This window comes from Piliocolobus tephrosceles, chromosome 20 (assembly GCF_002776525.5).
Source record: "Piliocolobus tephrosceles isolate RC106 chromosome 20, ASM277652v3, whole genome shotgun sequence".
Taxonomy (NCBI): Eukaryota; Metazoa; Chordata; class Mammalia; order Primates; family Cercopithecidae; genus Piliocolobus; species Piliocolobus tephrosceles.
This window is the reverse complement of record NC_045453.1, coordinates 26,740,773-26,759,998: the sequence shown is the minus strand read 5'-3', so window position 1 is coordinate 26,759,998 and position 19,226 is coordinate 26,740,773. Positions and strand designations below refer to the sequence as shown.

The following is a 19,226-nucleotide window of genomic DNA, read 5'->3' as shown; positions in this document are numbered from 1 at the left end:
CACAAGAAGGGTAGACACCCAGCATCTTTTACTCACCTCTCTAAACTCAGGCTTACATATAGCCTGGTGCTCGACAAGTACTCGTGATAGGGGTTAAGCTGAGTATATTGTTGAATAGAACCACAATAATTATTGCTTTGCAATTCTCTTGAATGCCTTTTCCATTCAGAGCACCAAGTAGTGTAACTTATCATATTTCCTTTCTTGCATTGGCTGTTAGGAAGCTCAAAGTCATATCTGCAAACCCTTCATAGCAAGTCTATAAATCAACATGCGCATTTATTTTCAATCCTGTTCTCATTTGATGTTCCAAATTTTGTTCTTCTATTTTCTTTTGCTACATGCTATTTCATGCTGTCATAATCTATTGTATATGTCCTTGTAAGACACTCTAAACTTGAATTAAATAAATTGCATAGTCTGTCGAATTTCTGGCCTGCAAAGAAAAAGCATGCCCTTTCCAACATCATGGTATGTCTCCAGAGCAGTAAACCACCCTGAGGTTACCTAATTTCTGGTGTCCAAACCCCTCTGGGAGTAAGGTTTACATGACTAGGGGTAGTTGAGTGGATGAGAAGCTATTTCCTTCCAGTTAGGTGGTTAGGTGGTGGTGGAGGTGGCGTTCTGAAGTAAATGAAGGTAAAAGGCAGACAGAACTGCAAAATCTCACAGAATGTGTTTTCCCTGCTCTGACCATGACCCACAGTTACTGGGGAAGGAAACTGCCTACCCAGGTCAACCCGGCAGCCTCAGTGGGTGAGGGGCACTGGGTAGAATACTTGGGGTGCCAGGGAGGCATGAATGCCAGAGGAGTCAGGTGCTCAGTTTTTATTGGAGTTGGGAGGGCAGCCCCACATCAGGAAGAAAACCTGTTTCTGCAGGACGGTCGGCGGAGAACGGAGGACTCCACCCAGGCTTGTGTTTGCCCTGCTCTGTGTATTCAGCCAGCAGGCTCTGCACAAGGAAGCAAAGTGCAGGGAGCCGGGCTCCAGCAACAGCTCGGCACTGGGCAGCACGCACTGGAGACCCAGGACCCTGTGCAGGAGCAGCTCCGGGTGACACCAGGAAACTGAAGATACTCCCACAGGGGTTCAGCAGGTAACTGCTTTCAGATCCTTTAGGCATGGCTGGAGAGTTTGCTGTTAGTGGTAGACGGTGTCATATAGAGGCTGGGGTCAGAGAGGCTCAAATTTGATCCCAGCTCTGCCTTCTCTTCACTGTGTGGCCTTGGATGTGTGTAAGCCTCAGTTTCGCTATCTGTGAAACAGACCCAAAGATGGCACTCATCTCAAAGTTCTTAGCTTTACAAGGAGCAAATGACAATGTGGTCAGTGTCAGGTGCATAGCCACATAAATAGCTCCTATTTGGTGGAACCATTGAGGGTCTTTTCAAGCACAGGACTTGGGGAGAAGTCAGTGGATGGAGGGATAGGCTGTGTGATTTGGGGATCCATCAGGGCAAGAATCCCCCATCGCTGAGTGGAATCTGAGCCTTCACCTTAGGCATTGCCTAAAGAAGTAGGGAGACAGGAAAAAGGACTTGTGGACTGCCTTTTGTGAATCTTATTTCACGCTCAAGACCACCCTGTGAGTCAGCTGCTGATTCAAATCCCAGCTGCAGGACCTCTGCTGTTCACATCTCCCTCTGCTGTTCACATCTCCCTCTGCTGTTCACATCTCCCTGTGAACCAGTTTCCTGCCCGGAAGAGTCACTGCGATTAGAATGCGGGTGCGCTGGAGCCACACCGCCGGATGCCAGCCCCAGCTCCACCCTGGGCTGGCTGGGTGCCCTGGAGCAGGTTCCCTCAGCCCTCTGGGCCTCAGTTTCCTCATCTGTGAAATGAACCTAATAACAGTGCTGAGATCAAAGGGCTGAGAGGACTACTGCACGTAAATACCTATGCAGTTAGTAACTCTTAGCTGTGGTTCTTGTTTTTGCTGTTACCATTGTCTCCATTTTACAACTAGGAACATGAGGCTGGGTGAAGAGGGACCCGGACCTGGTTCCAAGGTCTCGTGGAAAGGACGCTGTGGAACTGAAGTCCAGTCGGGCCTGGGATGAGGGTGCAGCCAGTGAGACTCTTACCTTGGGCCCGAAATTTAAGGGATGCCCAAAAACTCTGTCATGGAGATAAATGGTATGTTAACACAACTTTTTTTTTTTTTTTTTTTTTGAGATCGAGTCTCACTCTGTCGCCCAGGCTGGAGTGCAGTGGCGCAATCTCCGCTCACTGCAAGCTCCGCCGCCTCCTGGGTTCACGCCATTCTCCTGCCTCAGCCTCCCTAGAAGCTGGGACTATAGGCGCCTGCCACCATGCCCAGCTAATTTTTTTTTTGTATTTTCAGTAGAGACGGGGTTTCACCGTGTTGGCCAGGATGGTCTCGATCTCCTGACCTCGTGATCCACCCCCTTGGCCTCCCAAAGTGCTGGGATTACAGGCGTGAGCCACCGCGCCCGGCCCACGCAACATTTTTAAAAGTCAGAATTAGTGGCAAGACAACCATGATGAACAAACTATGAACATGTTAGGGAAAGATAAGATCAGGAACAGCGTTAATTTTGATTTTCATAGATTTCATGTTAAAATACTATTCATCTCCATGACTGAGCTTTTTGGCATCCCTTACATTGCTCCCCGCAAATCCAGGGTCTGATGACCTTAGCCTTGTGGGGATCCTGAGCCGATGACAGCGGCTTCAGGTCCTGGATGTATATACTCAGGGTCTGTAGAGGGTGCTTGCTCCTAAATAAAGATGACAGACGGGGCGGGACATGCTAAAGTAGCTTTTCATTTAAGCAAGGGTGGGCGAACAAACCAATGTCCCAAATCAGAGAAGATTCTTTTTTTCCAAAAAGTTCTGGGACCCTTCTGGGTTTTGATTTTAGGAAAAAGGCATGGACTTTGGGAAAAGCAATGGGCCCATTAAAGCCCATGGGTTCTGCCTGCTTTACCATGACAAGAGATGTGGAGGGAGAAGAACTGAAAAAGGCTTCGGGTTGGGGGCAGGAGACATTTGCACCATGCAGGCCCATCTGTCCTGCTCGAGTATTAGATGTGAGTTGATTCTCTCTGTGTCTGCAGCTTCTCTTCAAGCCAAGTGCCCTGCCATGAAGCAGTTCAGGATTTAAGTGCCTGAGTCACGTGGACCCAGGTTCAAACCCCAGGTGTGCCTCTCTGTAGCTTTCTGACTGCTACTCTTGAGCAGGTAGGACTAGCAAGGTGCCTACCCTCGTGGAGGTGACATTCGTGAGATGAGGGGATGCATTGCTCAGCCATGGTTTCTTTGTCTGTGCAATCAGGGAATAATGGGATTCTGCAAGGGAAAAGGAGACAATGTGTGTGAAGTGCCCGGCACCAAGGTCAGGGCAAGGGTGAAGCCAGCGAGCACCCGGGAGATAAAATGCAGGGAGGTGCTCACTCTCTGTTGCCGATTCTGCACCAGAGACGGTTGCCTTCCTGCATTTTGTGCCCTGCTATACTCACCCTGGTGCTGCCTGGCACATAGTAAGCCTCCAATTAACATTACCTGCGATTATCATGCATTTAAAAATGTTTGGTGCAGTAAGAAGACTATGAGAGTGAGCTCCAAGATTTTTAGGATTACCGCCCATTTGTGCAAACATAATTAAGTACTCCAAGAGCAAAACCTCAATCACCAAGCAGCCCTAAAACACCCAAGGTGATTTCGATAAAGGCACCCCTGCCCCCAGACCCACAAAGTCCCATACCAGGAATCAGGGCTTGAGCAGTACAGTGAGGACTGGATTTCAGTTGCCTGTGTCCCCTTGTGCAGGAGGCAACCTGTGGCACTGTACATGGCACTCCTGATAACAGCTACTGTGTTCCTAGCACCGTGCGGGCACACACAAGGAGCTGCAGGACTGTGGGGCAGGCAAAGCAGGTCTGTTCTTTCCTCCTGCAAGGTCTTTACTGACCTTGGGGGCAGAGGGCTGGTTCTGCTGGATGTGCCAGCCTCACCATGTAGGCATCACCCTCAGCTGAGAGATGAGGAGGGCCTCTGGGTTACCTACATTCCATTGCATTGATCGAAGGTGTTGCTTGTTTACTTGGTGACTAATTCTGTCACCATTCCACCCTTCAAAGCCACTCCCCCTTCCATTTAACAGTCATCTAGCTGCCTGCTGGCGATGACATTTCAGAAGTGCTTTCTCCAGGCCAGCTTTCATGGGGTTTGGTGTTTGGCCTGTTTCCAGGAGGAGGGCCTATTGTTAATCTGTAACTACAAGGAGGCAACATGGAACATCTATCACTGCGTAGAAGAGGAGGGATTTGAGAGCAGCTTCCAGGAGGCCAATTCACTCATGGATCAGAACACAGAGCTAACTCAATTATAACAATAATAAGATAAATGAATAACATTAGCAATAACTAACATTTACTTACCTGAGTACTGCCAAGCCCTGGTGCTATATCCTGACAGTGATTATCAATGACTCTTCAATTATTCAATCCTCACTTTGTTTTATTTATTTATTTATTGAGACAGAGTCTTGTTCTGTCGTTCAGGCTGGAATGCAGTGGTGCGATCTCAGCTCACTGCAACCTCCACCTCCTGGTTTCAAGCGATTCTCCTGCCTCAGTCTCCCGAATAGCTGGGATTACAGGCATTATGCTTCCACATCTGGCTAATTTTTGTATTTTTAGCAGAGACAGGGTTGTGCCATGTTGGCCAGGATGGTCTCGAACTCCTGACCTCAAGTGATCCACCCACCTCAGCCTCCCAAAGTGCTGGGATTACAGGCATGAGCCACAGCGCCCGGCCTAATCCTCACTTTAGATTGTACCATATATATTTCTTGCCTAGTTATAATTTTCTCGTTTCAAGAATGAATATACAGGAAATATTTTATATTCCATGTTCTATTGTATTACATATAAATAGTTCATAAAATTACAACATCAATTATACAGCAGAAGAGATAGTATAAAGTATAGAAAGTAGAAAGTTAAAGAGTCTAAACTCTCGACTTGAGTTTGCGAGGTTTAAGTCCTGATTCTCCCACTTACTAGAAGATGATCTGTATTAGTCAGCTTGGGCTGCGGTAACCAAAATACCATAGACTAGGTGGCTTAAACAACAGTCATTTGTTTTCTCATAGTTCTGGAGGCTGGAAGTCCAAGATCAAGGTTCTGGCTGATGCATTCTTGGTGAGACCACTCTTCCTGGCTAGCCAACAGCTGCCTTCTTGCTGTGTCCTCACACCGTTGAGAGAGAGAGAAAGTGCTCTTTGATGTCTCTTTTTATAATGACACTAATTCTATCAGATCAAGGTCCACCCTTCTGATTTCATTTAGCCTCGGTTCCTTAGAAGCCATATTTCCGAGTGCAGTCATATTGCACGTTAGGGCTTCAACACGAATCCAACACGAATCCATAGCATGATCTTAAGTGAGGAGCTTAAGTACCCTGGGCTCAGGTTCTGCATCTGTAAAATGGGAACAATAAAAATACCTGCCTCATAGGGTTCCGATGAGGATGTAGAGAGTTAACATAGAGACGCGTTCAGAGCAATGCCTGGCATAAGGTAGGCACTACAGAAATGTTAGGTATTATTACTGCTAATGTATGGCGCATTTTATTTACTGCTTATACTGACAGCTTATCTCTATTCCTCAACTGCTGTGCACCAGCCACCCAGTTATACAACACGTGGGCCACACCCTTCTAATCTTCACCGGAGCTCCATGCAAGGAATCTATTATGGTCCTTCCTCCCACCCCTCACTCCTCAGACAAGGAGCCCGGGCTTACGCACACGGCCAGTGTGAGCCAGAGGGGAGCCCACGCAGAGGGCTTGCGCTATTTCACCACCACTGATGAATTTGCTCACATGCTTTTCAGAAATGCAGATCCCTAGGTGACACCTGGCTATCAACATGAGGAGAAAATCCCCAAGTCCGGGTGCTAGACCAGGGTTTCTCAATATCAGCACAAGCGACCCTTAGCAAAGCAGGCAATTCTTACTGGGGGAAGGGGGCAGTCCTGGGCATTGCAGGGTATGTAGCACGATCCCCAGCCTCTACACACCGGATGCCAGTGCACGCCCCCCAAAGCTGAACCGTGACAATCAAAACTGCATGCGGGCATTTCCAAATGCCCCTTGGGGGCAGAAATCGCTCCTGGCTCCAGAAGCACTGTGCTCCACTTATTGTCAGGGAGAAACAAAGAACAGCATATTTCCAAAGAGAACGCATTTAGCAAAGCAATGTAAGTCATCAAGGAATAGGACAAGATCCAAAATACGAAATATAGATATACGGTCCTGGAAAATTGGGACCAAAATAAAATACCCTAGACATTGTAAATATGATATCTATATCTATAGTGTGTGTGTGAGATAGATAAATTATATGGTAGATAGATAGATAGATAGATAGATAGATAGATAGATAGATAGATACTTATCATAAAGTTGAGATAGTGTCAGTCGAACCATCATGAGTTGAGTTTGGGACATGTATATCACTAACACCTACTAGGTGCGTGCCCTGCCAGGCACTTTCCCATCACATTTACCCCTCCCCACGGTACCACGATGTATCAGGACATGCCTCAACCTCTGTGCCCCGGTTTCTCAGCAGACAACTGGGAAAATAAAAGTACCTAACCCGGAGGGTTGTTGGGAGGACCAAGATAAGCAAATATATGCAAATCAGAACTGCTCAGCACAGAGAAAACACTCCGAATGTGTTTATTATTGTCACCATTATGAATACTGTCATTTTCCACAAGAAAGATACATTCAGAGGGGTCAAGTGCTTTGCCCAAAACCCCACGATGGTGGGATTTTACGGAGGGCTGTCTCACTGCAGAGTTCTTGTTCTCAAGAGGAGAGAGGGGAGCCCTAGACATGCAGGAGGGTGTGACCGCTCGACTCGGGCAGCTTCTGCGGGGCATGTGGGCTTGCTTCTGAACAACCAGCTGGAAAGCCTGCTCCGCCCGCCAGTTCTGGAGGAAGGGAAGCTGGAGGCCCAGGACAGTTCTCTTGATTTGCAAGCTGACAAAACAGTGCACCAGCAAAGCAGTGCCCCTAGAAAGGTTGTGAGTGTATTCAGATGCCTGGGTGATGCTGGTCTGTGGACCCCGAAGCCTGAGCTATTCCTCAGTCTGAGAATCCCTGGGCCTGGCTGTCTAGGTCAGGGTAGGCAGCAGCCAGGAGAGTTCTGACCCCAGGAGACACTCGTTCTCTCACCCCAGAAATATCCAAAACAGGGGCTCTCAGCCATGGAAACCACCTAGAGATCTTGAAAGTACTTCGATGCCCGGCCCCACCCCAGAGAATCTGCTGTCCTCGGTCTGGCTGGGGCCTGGGCATGGAGATCTCAGAACTCTGCGGGAGGTTCTCACGTGCAGCCCCATCTGGGGACTCTGGGGATGGGCCTCCAGGACACAGGCAGGAGGCAGGGAAGTGGAGGGGCTTTCTCATCTGATCCCCCACAATCAACCCCCAGTGGCAAAGTGCCAAACCCTCAAACACAAGCCTAATTTCAATAACAACACCCCTCCACCCACCAGAGCTTAGTATGTTTAGTGTCAAATAAGGTTACAAAGACGAATATAATCAGTTCATGAAAGAAAGGGCATTTTAACACCCCATTCAAACTTTTTCTTTTTCAAAAATGAAAGCTAGCTCTTTCGATTGTATGTTTATCATGAAAAACTCTATGTGATTTATTTTTCTCTTTCTGGGAAATGGGAGAAAACTATTACAGACTAAAATTACTGTCTGAACTGCCTTGAGCCTCAGTTTCCCCATCTATTAAGCGGGGATTAAAAAAAAAAAAGTCTCCACGTAAGTCATTCTGGTCTGCCCAGGGTTTTCCAGTTATAACATAAAGAGTCCCGTGTCCTAGAACATCCTCGTTCCTGGAAAAGCCTTGAAGATGGTTTTACCATCACAGTGTTTTTCATACTGTGAGAATCGCTGGGGCATTTGCTAAAAATACAAATTCCAGGGCCCCAACTTGACTTTTTGGTGAGAGGATCACGGGAATCAGAAATGTTGCCGGATTCCTCAGTAGAGTCTCACTACCAGGCACCTGTGGGAGAAACGGGCTTCAAAGAGCAAAGATCATATGGGGGAGAGTCCTACTCATGCTAACACTTGCGCAATGCTCGTTATGTGCCAGGCCCTGTTCAGGGCACTTTGCTTCTATTCACTGGTTTGATTCTCATACCAGCCCCTTGAGATGGAGGCTATAATTATCCCGATTTTTACAGATGAGGAAACTGAGGCCCAGCGAGGCTCAGTCATGCTCGGAGATTCCAAACTCCAGAGCCCACATTCCTATCCCGTGTGCTACACTGGCGTCTACACAGAGCTTCAGCGCTGGGCTGGCACGCGGCAAGCTCTTCATACAAGTCATATATGGTATCATTATTGCGAGTTCCAGGACCTTTGGGGCACTGAAGGAGCTGCCATCTTCTTGCCAACTGTTAACAGAAGACTTCATTGCAAAACATCAAAATGCTTCTTTCAGTCTTCCCAGTTGTTTCGACCTAGTCCTGTAGTCTGAATAAATTCATTTCTGCTAATATTGACGTCAGCCAACAGATGGCAGTAACCTTTTGCTTTTGTCCCACCCAGATAAATCCTGTTCCTTAAAAGGTTGACGGACAGGCAGGAGCAATTTAGCAACACATGCATTATAACTGCTGGTGGAAAGTGACAATATCTGAATCCAGGTTATCACTGAAAACGACATGCCGTTAGATTTTCCTTCTTTCAGTCCCCTTCACCTTGAAGTGGCCGAGAGGCTACTTAGGATGTGCAATCATCAGAATAATGTAACCCCAACTCTGTGAGAAGAAAAAGCTTCTCTCCTACTTCCATACACCACACATCTTCCAGCTCCAAGATTTTTCATAACCTCAAGCGTTGATTAAAAGTAGCTCTGTTAGGATTGAATTTACATTAAATAGGAAGAGCTTTAAAATAAAGCTTGTAAACCTACTGTTAAAATAATTTTAAAACCTGTTAAAAGCTGAATTTAGGTAGATACTTTGTGTATATATATTCTCGCATGTGCATTTATGAACGTGTTTGTGTGTATCCTTGACCAAGACATTTGACCTGCATGCTTCAGTTTCCACACCAGCGAAATTGAAATAATAACAATACCTCTGCCTTGTTGAATTGCTGCAAAGAGCAAATTAGTTTTACTGCAAATAAAGCTCCTAGAACAGTTTCTCAACAGATGGTAAGCACTCACCAAATGTTGTTATTGTTATTACTCTATCATTTCTACGATTTTTTAGAGTTGTCATTGTTTTTATACATAGTAGGTTCAAATCCTGGTAAACTTTCTGTAAAGAGCCAGATAGTAAATATTTTAGGCTTTGCAGGCCATAGGTCTCTGTTGCAAGTACTCAGCCCCGTCATTATAGCATGAAAGCCATCACAGACAATATATAAATAAAAGGGCATGGCTATCTTCCAACAAAACTTTATTTATGGATGCTGAGATTTGACTTTCATATAATTTTCATGTGTCACATTCTATGATTCTTCTGATTTTTTTTCCAACCATTTATAAATTTAAAACTCATTTTTAGCTCACTGGCCTACCAAAACAGGCAGTGAGCTGAATCTGGCCTCTGCTGTTCTTTGCCAACCCTGGTCTTGAGGATTCAATGTTATTGTCCCATTAACAGACAGAAGCAATGATCTGAGGCAAGTGTGTGAGTCATGGATTTTTATAAATAGAAAATAGTACAAAACAACAAGTGTCCTATATGTTTTAGCAGTGCTCAGCTTTATCATGTGGTATGATCAGAAGACATACAAAATCCCCAGATTTGGTTACATATTAAATTCCTGCAAGAGAACACACGGTGAGATCCACGACCCTTTGTCTGGCCTCCTCAATATCCAATTGCTCAATGCATCTACCACCAGGGAGTATAAACTCACACCAAAGGCGAGAGATCCACAAGAATCCTGGTGACTCATTGGCTCCTTTCAGCCAGAAATCAAAAGTCCTAATTTTTATTCCAAGAGCCACTGGAGCAGATAAGCCAGAAGCTAGGTCTTTGGAGATGGGCTACATTGGAATTATGTGTGCAAAAGAACTTTAGGTGGCAAGACAGCAGGCCTTTGGAGTGGCTGCAAGGGTTCTTGCGTAGGGATCGGATATATTAGGAGTCAGTTCCTGGATGTTTGCCCTTGGTGAGTCTTGGAGGCTCCATTCCTCCTTTTTAAGGAAAGCTAGTAATATGCAGAACATTCCGGTGGTCAGGAGCACAGCCAGACTGTGTTTGAAACTTGCTCATTAACTGGGTGACCTTTGGAAAATAATTTAACTCCCTTGAGTTTCGGCTTCCTCATATGAAGAATGAAATCATGATACCTCTATCTCACAGGAACGCTATAGGACTACATGAGACAATACAGGTGAAGCACTCAGAAATTAGAGCTTGGAATTGAGAACGTGCTAAGTAATGATTTCCTGTTATCATCATCATTATAACAAAGCTCTTCAGAGGTTTGGTGATGATGTGGTTATGTACCTAGGTCTGTGCCTCATATGTGAGAGATGTTATCAATGGTTATTCCCTCCATTGACTAATAATAATTGAGCTCCCAGTAAATGCAAACACACTGCTAAGATTAGGAGATACAAAATTGGGTGAAGGTAGACACTGCCTTTGACCTCAGGGTGCTTACCATTTCTTTTGGAAGGGAGACATAAATACTCAACTTTGCCCTTCACCTATGAGACAATAACCACACTAATGGTCATTTCAGAACCATCCTACCCAGCATTGCCACAGCCTGCCATCTTCCATATGATCCCATCTCACGTGATGTTATTAATTACTTTTATTCGACGGGGCGCGGTGGCTCACGCCTGTAATCCCAGCACTTTGGGAGGCCAAGGCAGGTGGATCACATGAGGCCAGGCATTCGAGACCAGCCTGGCCAACATGGTGAAACCCCGTCTCTACTAAAAATACAAAAAAAACATAGCCGGGTGTTGTGCCACGCACCTGTCATCCCAGCTACTCAGGAGGCTGAGGCAGGAGAATCGTTTAAACCCAGGAGGCGGAGGTTGCAGTGAGCTGAGATTGAACCACTGCACTCCAGCCTGGGTGACAGAGAGAGACTCTATCTCAAAAAAAAATTACTTTTATTCACAACTTAGAACCCTATGCGTTTTTGTTTAATAGGCACATATGTTTTGCTTAACATGAGCTAGACATTGTTCTAACCAGGTCACAAGCATTAACTCATTGCGTCCTTATAGCAGTCTTATGAGGCACAGAGAGGCTAATTAACTCTCCCAAGGACACACAGCCACAAGGGGCAGAGAGAGGATTCATGCCCAGGCAGTCTTGCTCTAGAGTCTGTGCCCATAACCACTGTGCCATGCTGCCTTGAACTCTCAGAAATGACCTCATTTGTGGATTTATTGTTCATATGTTAACTCCCTCCCTGTGTACCATATTTCAGCTCCATGAAGTCAGAGGGCCTTGCCTGTTTAATTCACAGCTGTAACCCTAGTGCCTGGCACAGCAATAGGTCCAGAGCTGTGCTCAATAGACACAGTCATACGCTGCATAATGATAGCTTAGTCAATGATGGACCTCATACACTTAGTGGTGGCATGAGATTGTAATATTATGTATTTACTGTACTTTTTCTGTTTCGATATGTTTAGGTACACAAATACTTCCCAGTGTGTCACAGTTTCCCCAAGTGTTCAATGCAGTCACATGCTGTGCAGGTTAGTGGCCTAGGAACAATAGGCTATACCATACAGCCTAGGTGTGTAGTAGGCTATACCATCTATGATGTTCGCACAACCATGAAATCGTCTAACGACGCATTTCTCAGAACATTTCCTCCCCCTTGAGTGACGCATGACCATATGTGTTAAATCAATGAAAGCATGAAGATATACCCATGTAAGTATATAATTACAAAACCTGCTAAATGCTATGAAAAAAAAAAGGCAGTAGTGTAAAAGCTTTTAATAGGGGAATTAATTTAGTTTGAGAATCAGAAAAAGCTAAAAATTATTATTTCAATTACCCTCATTCTAAAATCTTAATAGCTGTGACTAGCTAAGAGAGAAAAAAATGCTATCTACACTGAATACACTTTTCATAATGATAACTATTTTCCCCTATCAGTGAAATGCAACTGAAAATTATGACTGCATTTAACTTTAATTCTTTTGAATAGATGAGTACAAAATCTCATTTCTATTCCCCAAAATAAATATAAGCAATGATATAGTTGAGCTGTGTATCTACACAAAATCTTATCTTGAATTGTAAATCCTCATAATCCCCACGTCAAGGGTGGGACCAGGTGGAGATAATTGGATCACTGGGGCAGTTTCCTCCATGCTGTTCTCGTGATACTGAGTGAGTCTCACGAGATCTGATGGTTTTATAAGCATCTGGCATTTCCCCAGCTCGCACTCATTCTCCTGGTACCCTGTGAAGAGGTGCCCTCTGCCATGATTGTAAGTTTCCTGAGGCCTCCCCAGCCATGCGGAACCATGAGTCAATTCAACCTCTTTTCTTTATAAATTACCCAGTCTCGGGTATTTCCTCATAGCAGTGTGAGAACAGACTAATACAAGCAATTTGTTCTGATCTCAGCTGATGATAATACAGCCATGGGCAACTTGCCAGGCCTCTGCACCTTAGTATCACATGTAGCTTCGTTTGGTTTTGATTTCTTTCTCTCTTCCTCTCTTTCTCTCCATTATAGGAGCGATGGGTAACCAAATGAGCGTTCCCCAAAGAGTTGAAGACCAAGAGAATGAACCAGAAGCAGAGATTTACAAGGTAGTGTAGTAACCATTAAAGGGGCATCAGCAGGAAAAAAAAAAAAAAAAATGAACTTCCTGTATTTGACAACTGTGTTGACTAAACAGTCCTGGCTGCTGATTGATTGTGTCTGTGTGTGCAAGATAGTGGAGTGAGGATAACCTAAAAGGTTTCAGAATCAGCATATTAAATTTGTGCTCCACCCCTGACTTAACAAGTGCCCATTTGAGCCTGGGGTCCCCTCCGTGCGAGGGGTCAGAGCTTCCTGTGTGGGTGGGATCCCCTGAGCTGAGGCACCATGGTGTGCTCTCATAATAACTGGAGTCCACTCTTGGAGTGAGTTATTTTGGTTCTCCGAGGTGTGATAGAAAGCTGCGGAGCTTCTAGAAACACAGCCTTTAAGTTAAGTTTAATTTTTGTGAGACATCCTTGTATCTTCGAGGTTCTTCCTTGAGTTCTTCTGATTTTGCCCCCCAAGATTTGTCTCACAATGTCACGTGGTCTGTTTCAGGACAACGTGTCTGCTCAGAATGGGGTTCCGGTGGTGATGTCGACCCACACAGTTCAGCACTTCGAGGAAGGTCAGTGGGAAGGGCACTCTGGGAAGGGCAGCTATCCTCTCATGGGGAAGGAGGGTCTGCAGATGCTGTTTATGGTGAAAAAAAAATGAGAGGGTTGAAGCCGCAGGTTCACTTTGAAAACGCTTGCATTTGTTCCTTGGGCTACCATGCACGGGTGGCTTAAACAACAGAAATGTATTATCTCATAGTGCTGAAGGCCAAAAGTTCAAAATAAAGTTCTCAGCAGAAGTGGTTCCTTCTGAGGATCATCAGGACCACATGCCACTCTCATCGGCTTGTGGATGGCCATCTTCTCCCTGCATCTTCATGCCATCTTCCCTCTATGCTGTAACCCTAGTGCCTGGCACAGCAATAGGTCCAGAGCTGTGCTCAATAGACACAGTCATACGCTGCATAATGATAGCTTAGTCGATGATGGACCTCATACACTTAGTGGTGGCATGAGATTGTAATATTATGTATTTACTGTACTTTTTCTGTCTACATTTCCCCTTCATCATATGAAAACAGTCATGCTGGATTACGGCCCACTCTAATAACCTCACCTTAACTTGATCATCTGCAAAGATTCTGTTTCCAACTAAGGTCACATTCACAGGGGGTTAGGACTTCAGCAACTTTGGGGGCGATATGATTCAGCCATAACAATGGATTTCTCCTGAGTATGTGTGACAGCTGGGGGAGACTGAGGAGTCACAGCAGATAAGATAAAAGCAATAGAGTGAAGACATGAAGATTGGCAGACCTAGGTTGCAATCCCTGCCCTGCAGATTACTGGCTGTGTGACCTGGAACAAGACATCTGCTTTTCTCAGCCTCAGTTTTCTCATCTGTAAAATGAGGATAAAAGTACCTACCTCAGAGAATTGCTATGAGGATTAAAGGAGGTTATTTATTAAACATTTAACATGGTCCCCAGCGATATTTCATATATTTCTTTCCCCAAAATGTGCACAGCCTCTGCCATTATCAGCACTTACGAATTCCTCCGAAACTGGTAAATTATACAAGACAACAGAATTTTGTCCACATGAGGGCAGTGTTAAAAATGAGGCATATATTTACCTATTTGAGTTTATCCTGGAGTATAAGACTATATATTCAATGCTTTCAGGGTGGTCAGGTTCTACTATGTGACAGATACATATAAATTATATAAGAAGAGGTAGTACAGCCCAGTAGTTGAGGATAAGAACTCTGCAATCAGACTGCTGGCTTTGCCACCTACTAGCTGTGTGACCTTGAGCAAGTTACATAACCTCTCTGAACCTCTGGCTCCTCATCCATACAGTGGAAATAATAACAGTACCTATAGCATAAGCATCTGATATAATGAAAGCACATACTACAGTGCCTGACAGATAATAAGTGCTTCTATCATTATCATATTATGGTTATGGGTGTTTTGATTCACATATAAGATTCTGGGCTTCGATTTCCTTTCCTGAGTAATGAAGGAGGTATATTACAGCATTGGTTCCAAAGGTTTTAGAATTTCCTGGGGAATGTATTAAAATTTCCATGGCCTAGTCTCATCCCATAGCTGCTATTCAGAACACCGTAAGGTTGGGGACTGAGAATCTGAACTATTAGGGGCTCTGTAGAAGGTTCTTTTTAAAAACATTTCATAGCTTTAGGGTAAAAGTGGTTTTTGGTTACATGGATGTGATTATATAGTGGCAAAGTCTGGGCTTTTAATCTACCTGTTACCCGAGTAGTGTACATTGTACCCAATAGGTAATTTTCAACCCTCATTCCACTCCCACCCTCCCTTCTTTGGAGTCTCCAATGTCCATTGTCAATGTCATCACATCCCTCACCATACATAGCTACTTTTTTGTTTTTGTTGTAGGGTGTGGTGAGGACCCTTACAATATACTCTTAGCAAATTTCAAGTAAGCAAAACAGTATTATTACCTTATATTGACCATGCAACTTATTCATCTTATAAGTGAAAGTATGTACCCTTTGACCAAAATTTTCCCTGGACCTCAGCCCCTGGTAATCACCATTTTACTCTCTGCTTCTATGGATTCAACTTTTTTACACTCCACATGTAAGTGAGATCATATAGTATTTGCCTTTCTGTGTCTAGCTCCTTTCACTTATCATAAAGTCCTCCAGGTTCATCGATGTCGTTGCAAATGCCAATATTTCCTTCTTTTGCATGATTGAATATTCCATTGTGTGTGTGTATATTTATACACATGTATATGTGTGTGTCCATATATATATTTTATTTATCCATTCATCCACTGATGAACACATAGGTCGTTCCCATATCTTGGCTATTGTGAATAATGCTACAATGAACTTGGGACTACAGCTACCCTGCTTTCATTTTTTTAGATATATACCCAGAGGTGGATTGCTGAATCATATGGTAGTTGATATGGTTTTGCTCTGTGTCCCCACCCAAATCTCATTTTTAATTGCACTCCCATAATTCCTATGTGTTGTGGGAGAGACCCAGTGGGAGATAATTTGAATCATGGGGGCAGTTTCCCCCATACTGTTCTCATAGTAGTGAATAAGTCTCATGAGATCTGATGGTTTTATCAGGGGCTTCCACTTCTGCATCTTCCTTATTTTCTCTTGCCACTGCCATGTAAGAAGTGCCTTTTGGCCGGGCGCGGTGGCTCAAGCCTGTAATCCCAGCACTTTGGGAGGCCATGACGGGCGGATCACGAGGTCAGGAGATCGAGACCATCCTGGCTAACACGGTGAAACCCCGTCTCTACTAAAAAAATACAAAAAAAAAACTAGCCGGGCGATGTGGCGGGCGCCTGTAGTCCCAGCTACTCGGGAGGGTGAGGCAGGAGAATGACGTAAACCCGGGAGGCGGAGCTTGCAGTGAGCCGAGATCGCGCCACTTCATTCCAGCCTGGATGAGAGAGCGAGATGCCGTCTCAAAAAAAAAAAAAAAAAAAAAAGTGCCTTTCACCTCCCGCCATGATTCTGAGGCCTCCCCAGTCATGTGGATCTGTAAGTCCAATTCAATCTGTTTTACTTCCCAGTCTCGGATATGTCTTTATCAGCAGTGTGAAAACAAACTAATATAGTAGTTTTATTTTTTAACTTTCTTAGGAACTTCCATACTATTTCCCATAATGACTATGCCAGTTTACATTCTCATTTTGGCCCAGTTTTTAATCGGGTTGTTTTCAATTTCCTCTTATATTTAATATGGAGTGCAAGGGCAGGGAATGAATAGGGAAAAATTGTTGGGATTGAGAAAGCCTGTCTCTCTCTATCCTCCGTCTCACTCTCTCTTTTCTTTCCTCTCTCACCTGTAATATATTTATGTTTTATATATGTGTATATATATATATGCATGTGTATTAACATATATGAGATATACATATGTATAGGTATAACTCATATGTGTATATCTCACATAGGTATATGCACATATTTGAGATATACATATATGTATGCATATTTCATATATACGTATGTATATCACAAAGATGTTCCCGAAAGGAGGGAAACAGGCAAGAGAAACTTAGGACAACAGTCTGAAATAGCAGTTGCTGTGTGAACACCTGCACATGACAAGGGAAAAGAAACACACATTTACAAGTCATGGGTTATTTGTACCTCGCCCTCATACCTGGCAGTCTTGCTTTCAACATCCTCAGCTACTACTCGAGAATTTGTAAAGAGTCCCAGTTAATCCCGACGTAGCAATTTTGCCTGTTCTTCATTTACATCTTCAACCTGTGCAACTTGCTTTAGAGTGATTACCGCTTTTAAGCTTATTGTTGTCCTCATGCTGTTTTCCTAAGATTATTAGCTAAGTTACAATTTTCAGTGCAGTTTGGAGGGGTATAAAAGTGGAATTCTGAGTGACCTTTTTTTGTCTTTCAGAGAGAATTCTTTGACTATGTCTTTTGATGCACATTTCTATTGATCTCTGTTGGTGTATACATATATGTGTATATATATATATATAGAAAAGTCACTGGAAAAATATGTAAATAGAAATCTAGGTGACTGGTTGGTTTCTTTTTATCTATACTTTTCCTATTTAAAAAAATTACAATTAAAACAGTTCATTGATGATACAGTTTGGCTGTGTCCCCACCCAAATCTCATCTTCAACTGTAGCTCCCATAAGCCCCACGTGTCATGGGAGGGACCCAGTGGGAGGTAATTGAATCATAGGGGCGTGTTTTTCCCATGCTGTTCTCATGATAGTGAATAAGTCTCATGAGATTTGATGGTTTTATAAATGGGAGTTCCTCTGCATATGCTCCCTTGCCTGCTGCCATGTAAGACATCCCTTTGCTCTTCCTTTGTCATCTGCCATGATTGTGAGGTCTCCCTAGCCATGTGGAGCTGTGAGTCCATTAAACCTGTTTCCTTTACAAATTACCCAGTCTTGGGTATGTCTTTATTAATAGCATGAGAACAGACTAATACAACTGGCATCCAACAATATTTCCTATGAAGGCTTATTTAGAAGCAGCAATGGTACCATGGCTAACCAAACAGCCAAAGAGGCTGGGATGCTACATTTGAATCATGGCTCCAATAAGTGAGCCTGGGCAGGTTTCTGAGCTTCTTTGTTCTATCATCTGTAAAATGGGAATTATAATAATGAAAAGAGCAAACTTCTAAGTTGTTGTATGGTTTAAATAAGTTGATACTCCTAAAACTCTCAGAACAGTGTCTGGCATGTGGTAAATACATAAGGAAAGTTATTCTGTCTTAGATTTAATGTCAATTGACTTAAAGACTGCCATTGCTGTTTGAAGTTAACTGTATTATTTCTGCTTAACATATCTTTTGGAACTTTAAAATCAAAAGTTAAAACTAGTCTTTCCTATATCCCTTGTGCTTTGTAAGTCTTTTATTTGTCTTTGGATACAATGTGAGAGATACCAGTCAGGGAAAATACCTCTTTTAAACTAAAACATGAAATTACATTCTGTATCCTCCTAGAAAGAAATGTATCACGTAGAGTGCTTTTTCTTAGTAACAGCAAGCCATCATGGGAATTTGATATCAAATAAACATTAAGTAATACAATCCATGTGGATTAGAGATCTTTCTTGAAAGCTTGGGATTATTATTCATCTTAAGTAATGATATATTGAAAAATCAAGCTGGGCGTGGTGGCTCAAGCCTGTAATCCCAGCACTTTGGGAGGCCCAGGCGGGCGGATCACGAGGTCAGGAGATTGAGACTAGCCAGATCCTGGCTAACACGGTGAAACCCCGTCTCTACTAAAAAATACAAAAAAACTAGCCGGGCAAGGTGGTGGGCGCCTGTAGTCCCAGCTACTTGGGAGGCTGAGGCAGGAGAATGGCGTAAACCCGGGAGGCAGAGCTTGCAGTGAGCCGAGATCCTGCCACTGCACTCCAGCCTGGGCGACAGAGCAAGACTCCGTCTCAAAAAAAAAAAAAAAAGAAAGAAAAATCAAAATGTCTCAGTTTTTGCTTATGGTCTGTTTCTAGCTTAACTCACCAATTTTAGATGTCATTTGAGTGTCCCATTTTGGAGTAGGTTGCTAATGATGTTAAAGCAGCATACCATGTGATTTACCTGCAATGCCACTAAGACCAGCACGTTTGCTGGCAAACTTTGGGTGAGAGGCTTATGTGCTTGTTCTGCCAAAATACAATTGTTTAAATTAGTATCCTCAATTTTTCTCTATCCTTTTCAAATAGTTATTTTATTTGAATCTAAAAATATCTGGAGAATTATTTGTATTAGAGCAAAATATCTATCATTAGAAGAACGGTTAATCCAATTAGGGTATATCCATACAATGGTCTCGTGATCTGTTTGTGCTGCTATAACAAAATACCATAGACCGGGTAATTTATAAAGAG

At 43.7% G+C, this 19,226-nt stretch overlaps 1 protein-coding gene across 9 annotated transcripts in view; it reads left to right on the top strand.

Annotated features, from left to right (window-relative positions):
- Nucleotides 1-765: 765 nt before the first annotated feature.
- The window catches only part of BCAS1 (breast carcinoma amplified sequence 1), a 125,361-nt gene continuing 106,900 nt past the window's right edge, over nt 766-19,226 (top strand). For 4 of the 9 annotated variants that reach the window (XM_031934689.1, XM_031934687.1, XM_031934688.1 and 1 more), the window contains exons 1-3: nt 937-1,098; nt 12,748-12,824; nt 13,318-13,387. In XM_031934689.1, coding sequence (XP_031790549.1) covers nt 12,753-12,824; nt 13,318-13,387 — 142 coding nt within the window. In that variant the 5' untranslated portion in view covers nt 937-1,098; nt 12,748-12,752. Of the gene's footprint in view, nt 1,099-12,450; nt 12,497-12,736; nt 12,825-13,317; nt 13,388-19,226 lie in introns of those variants that run through there. The other 5 variants (XM_023184141.2, XM_023184140.2, XM_023184142.2 and 2 more) reach the window with 3 other exon arrangements.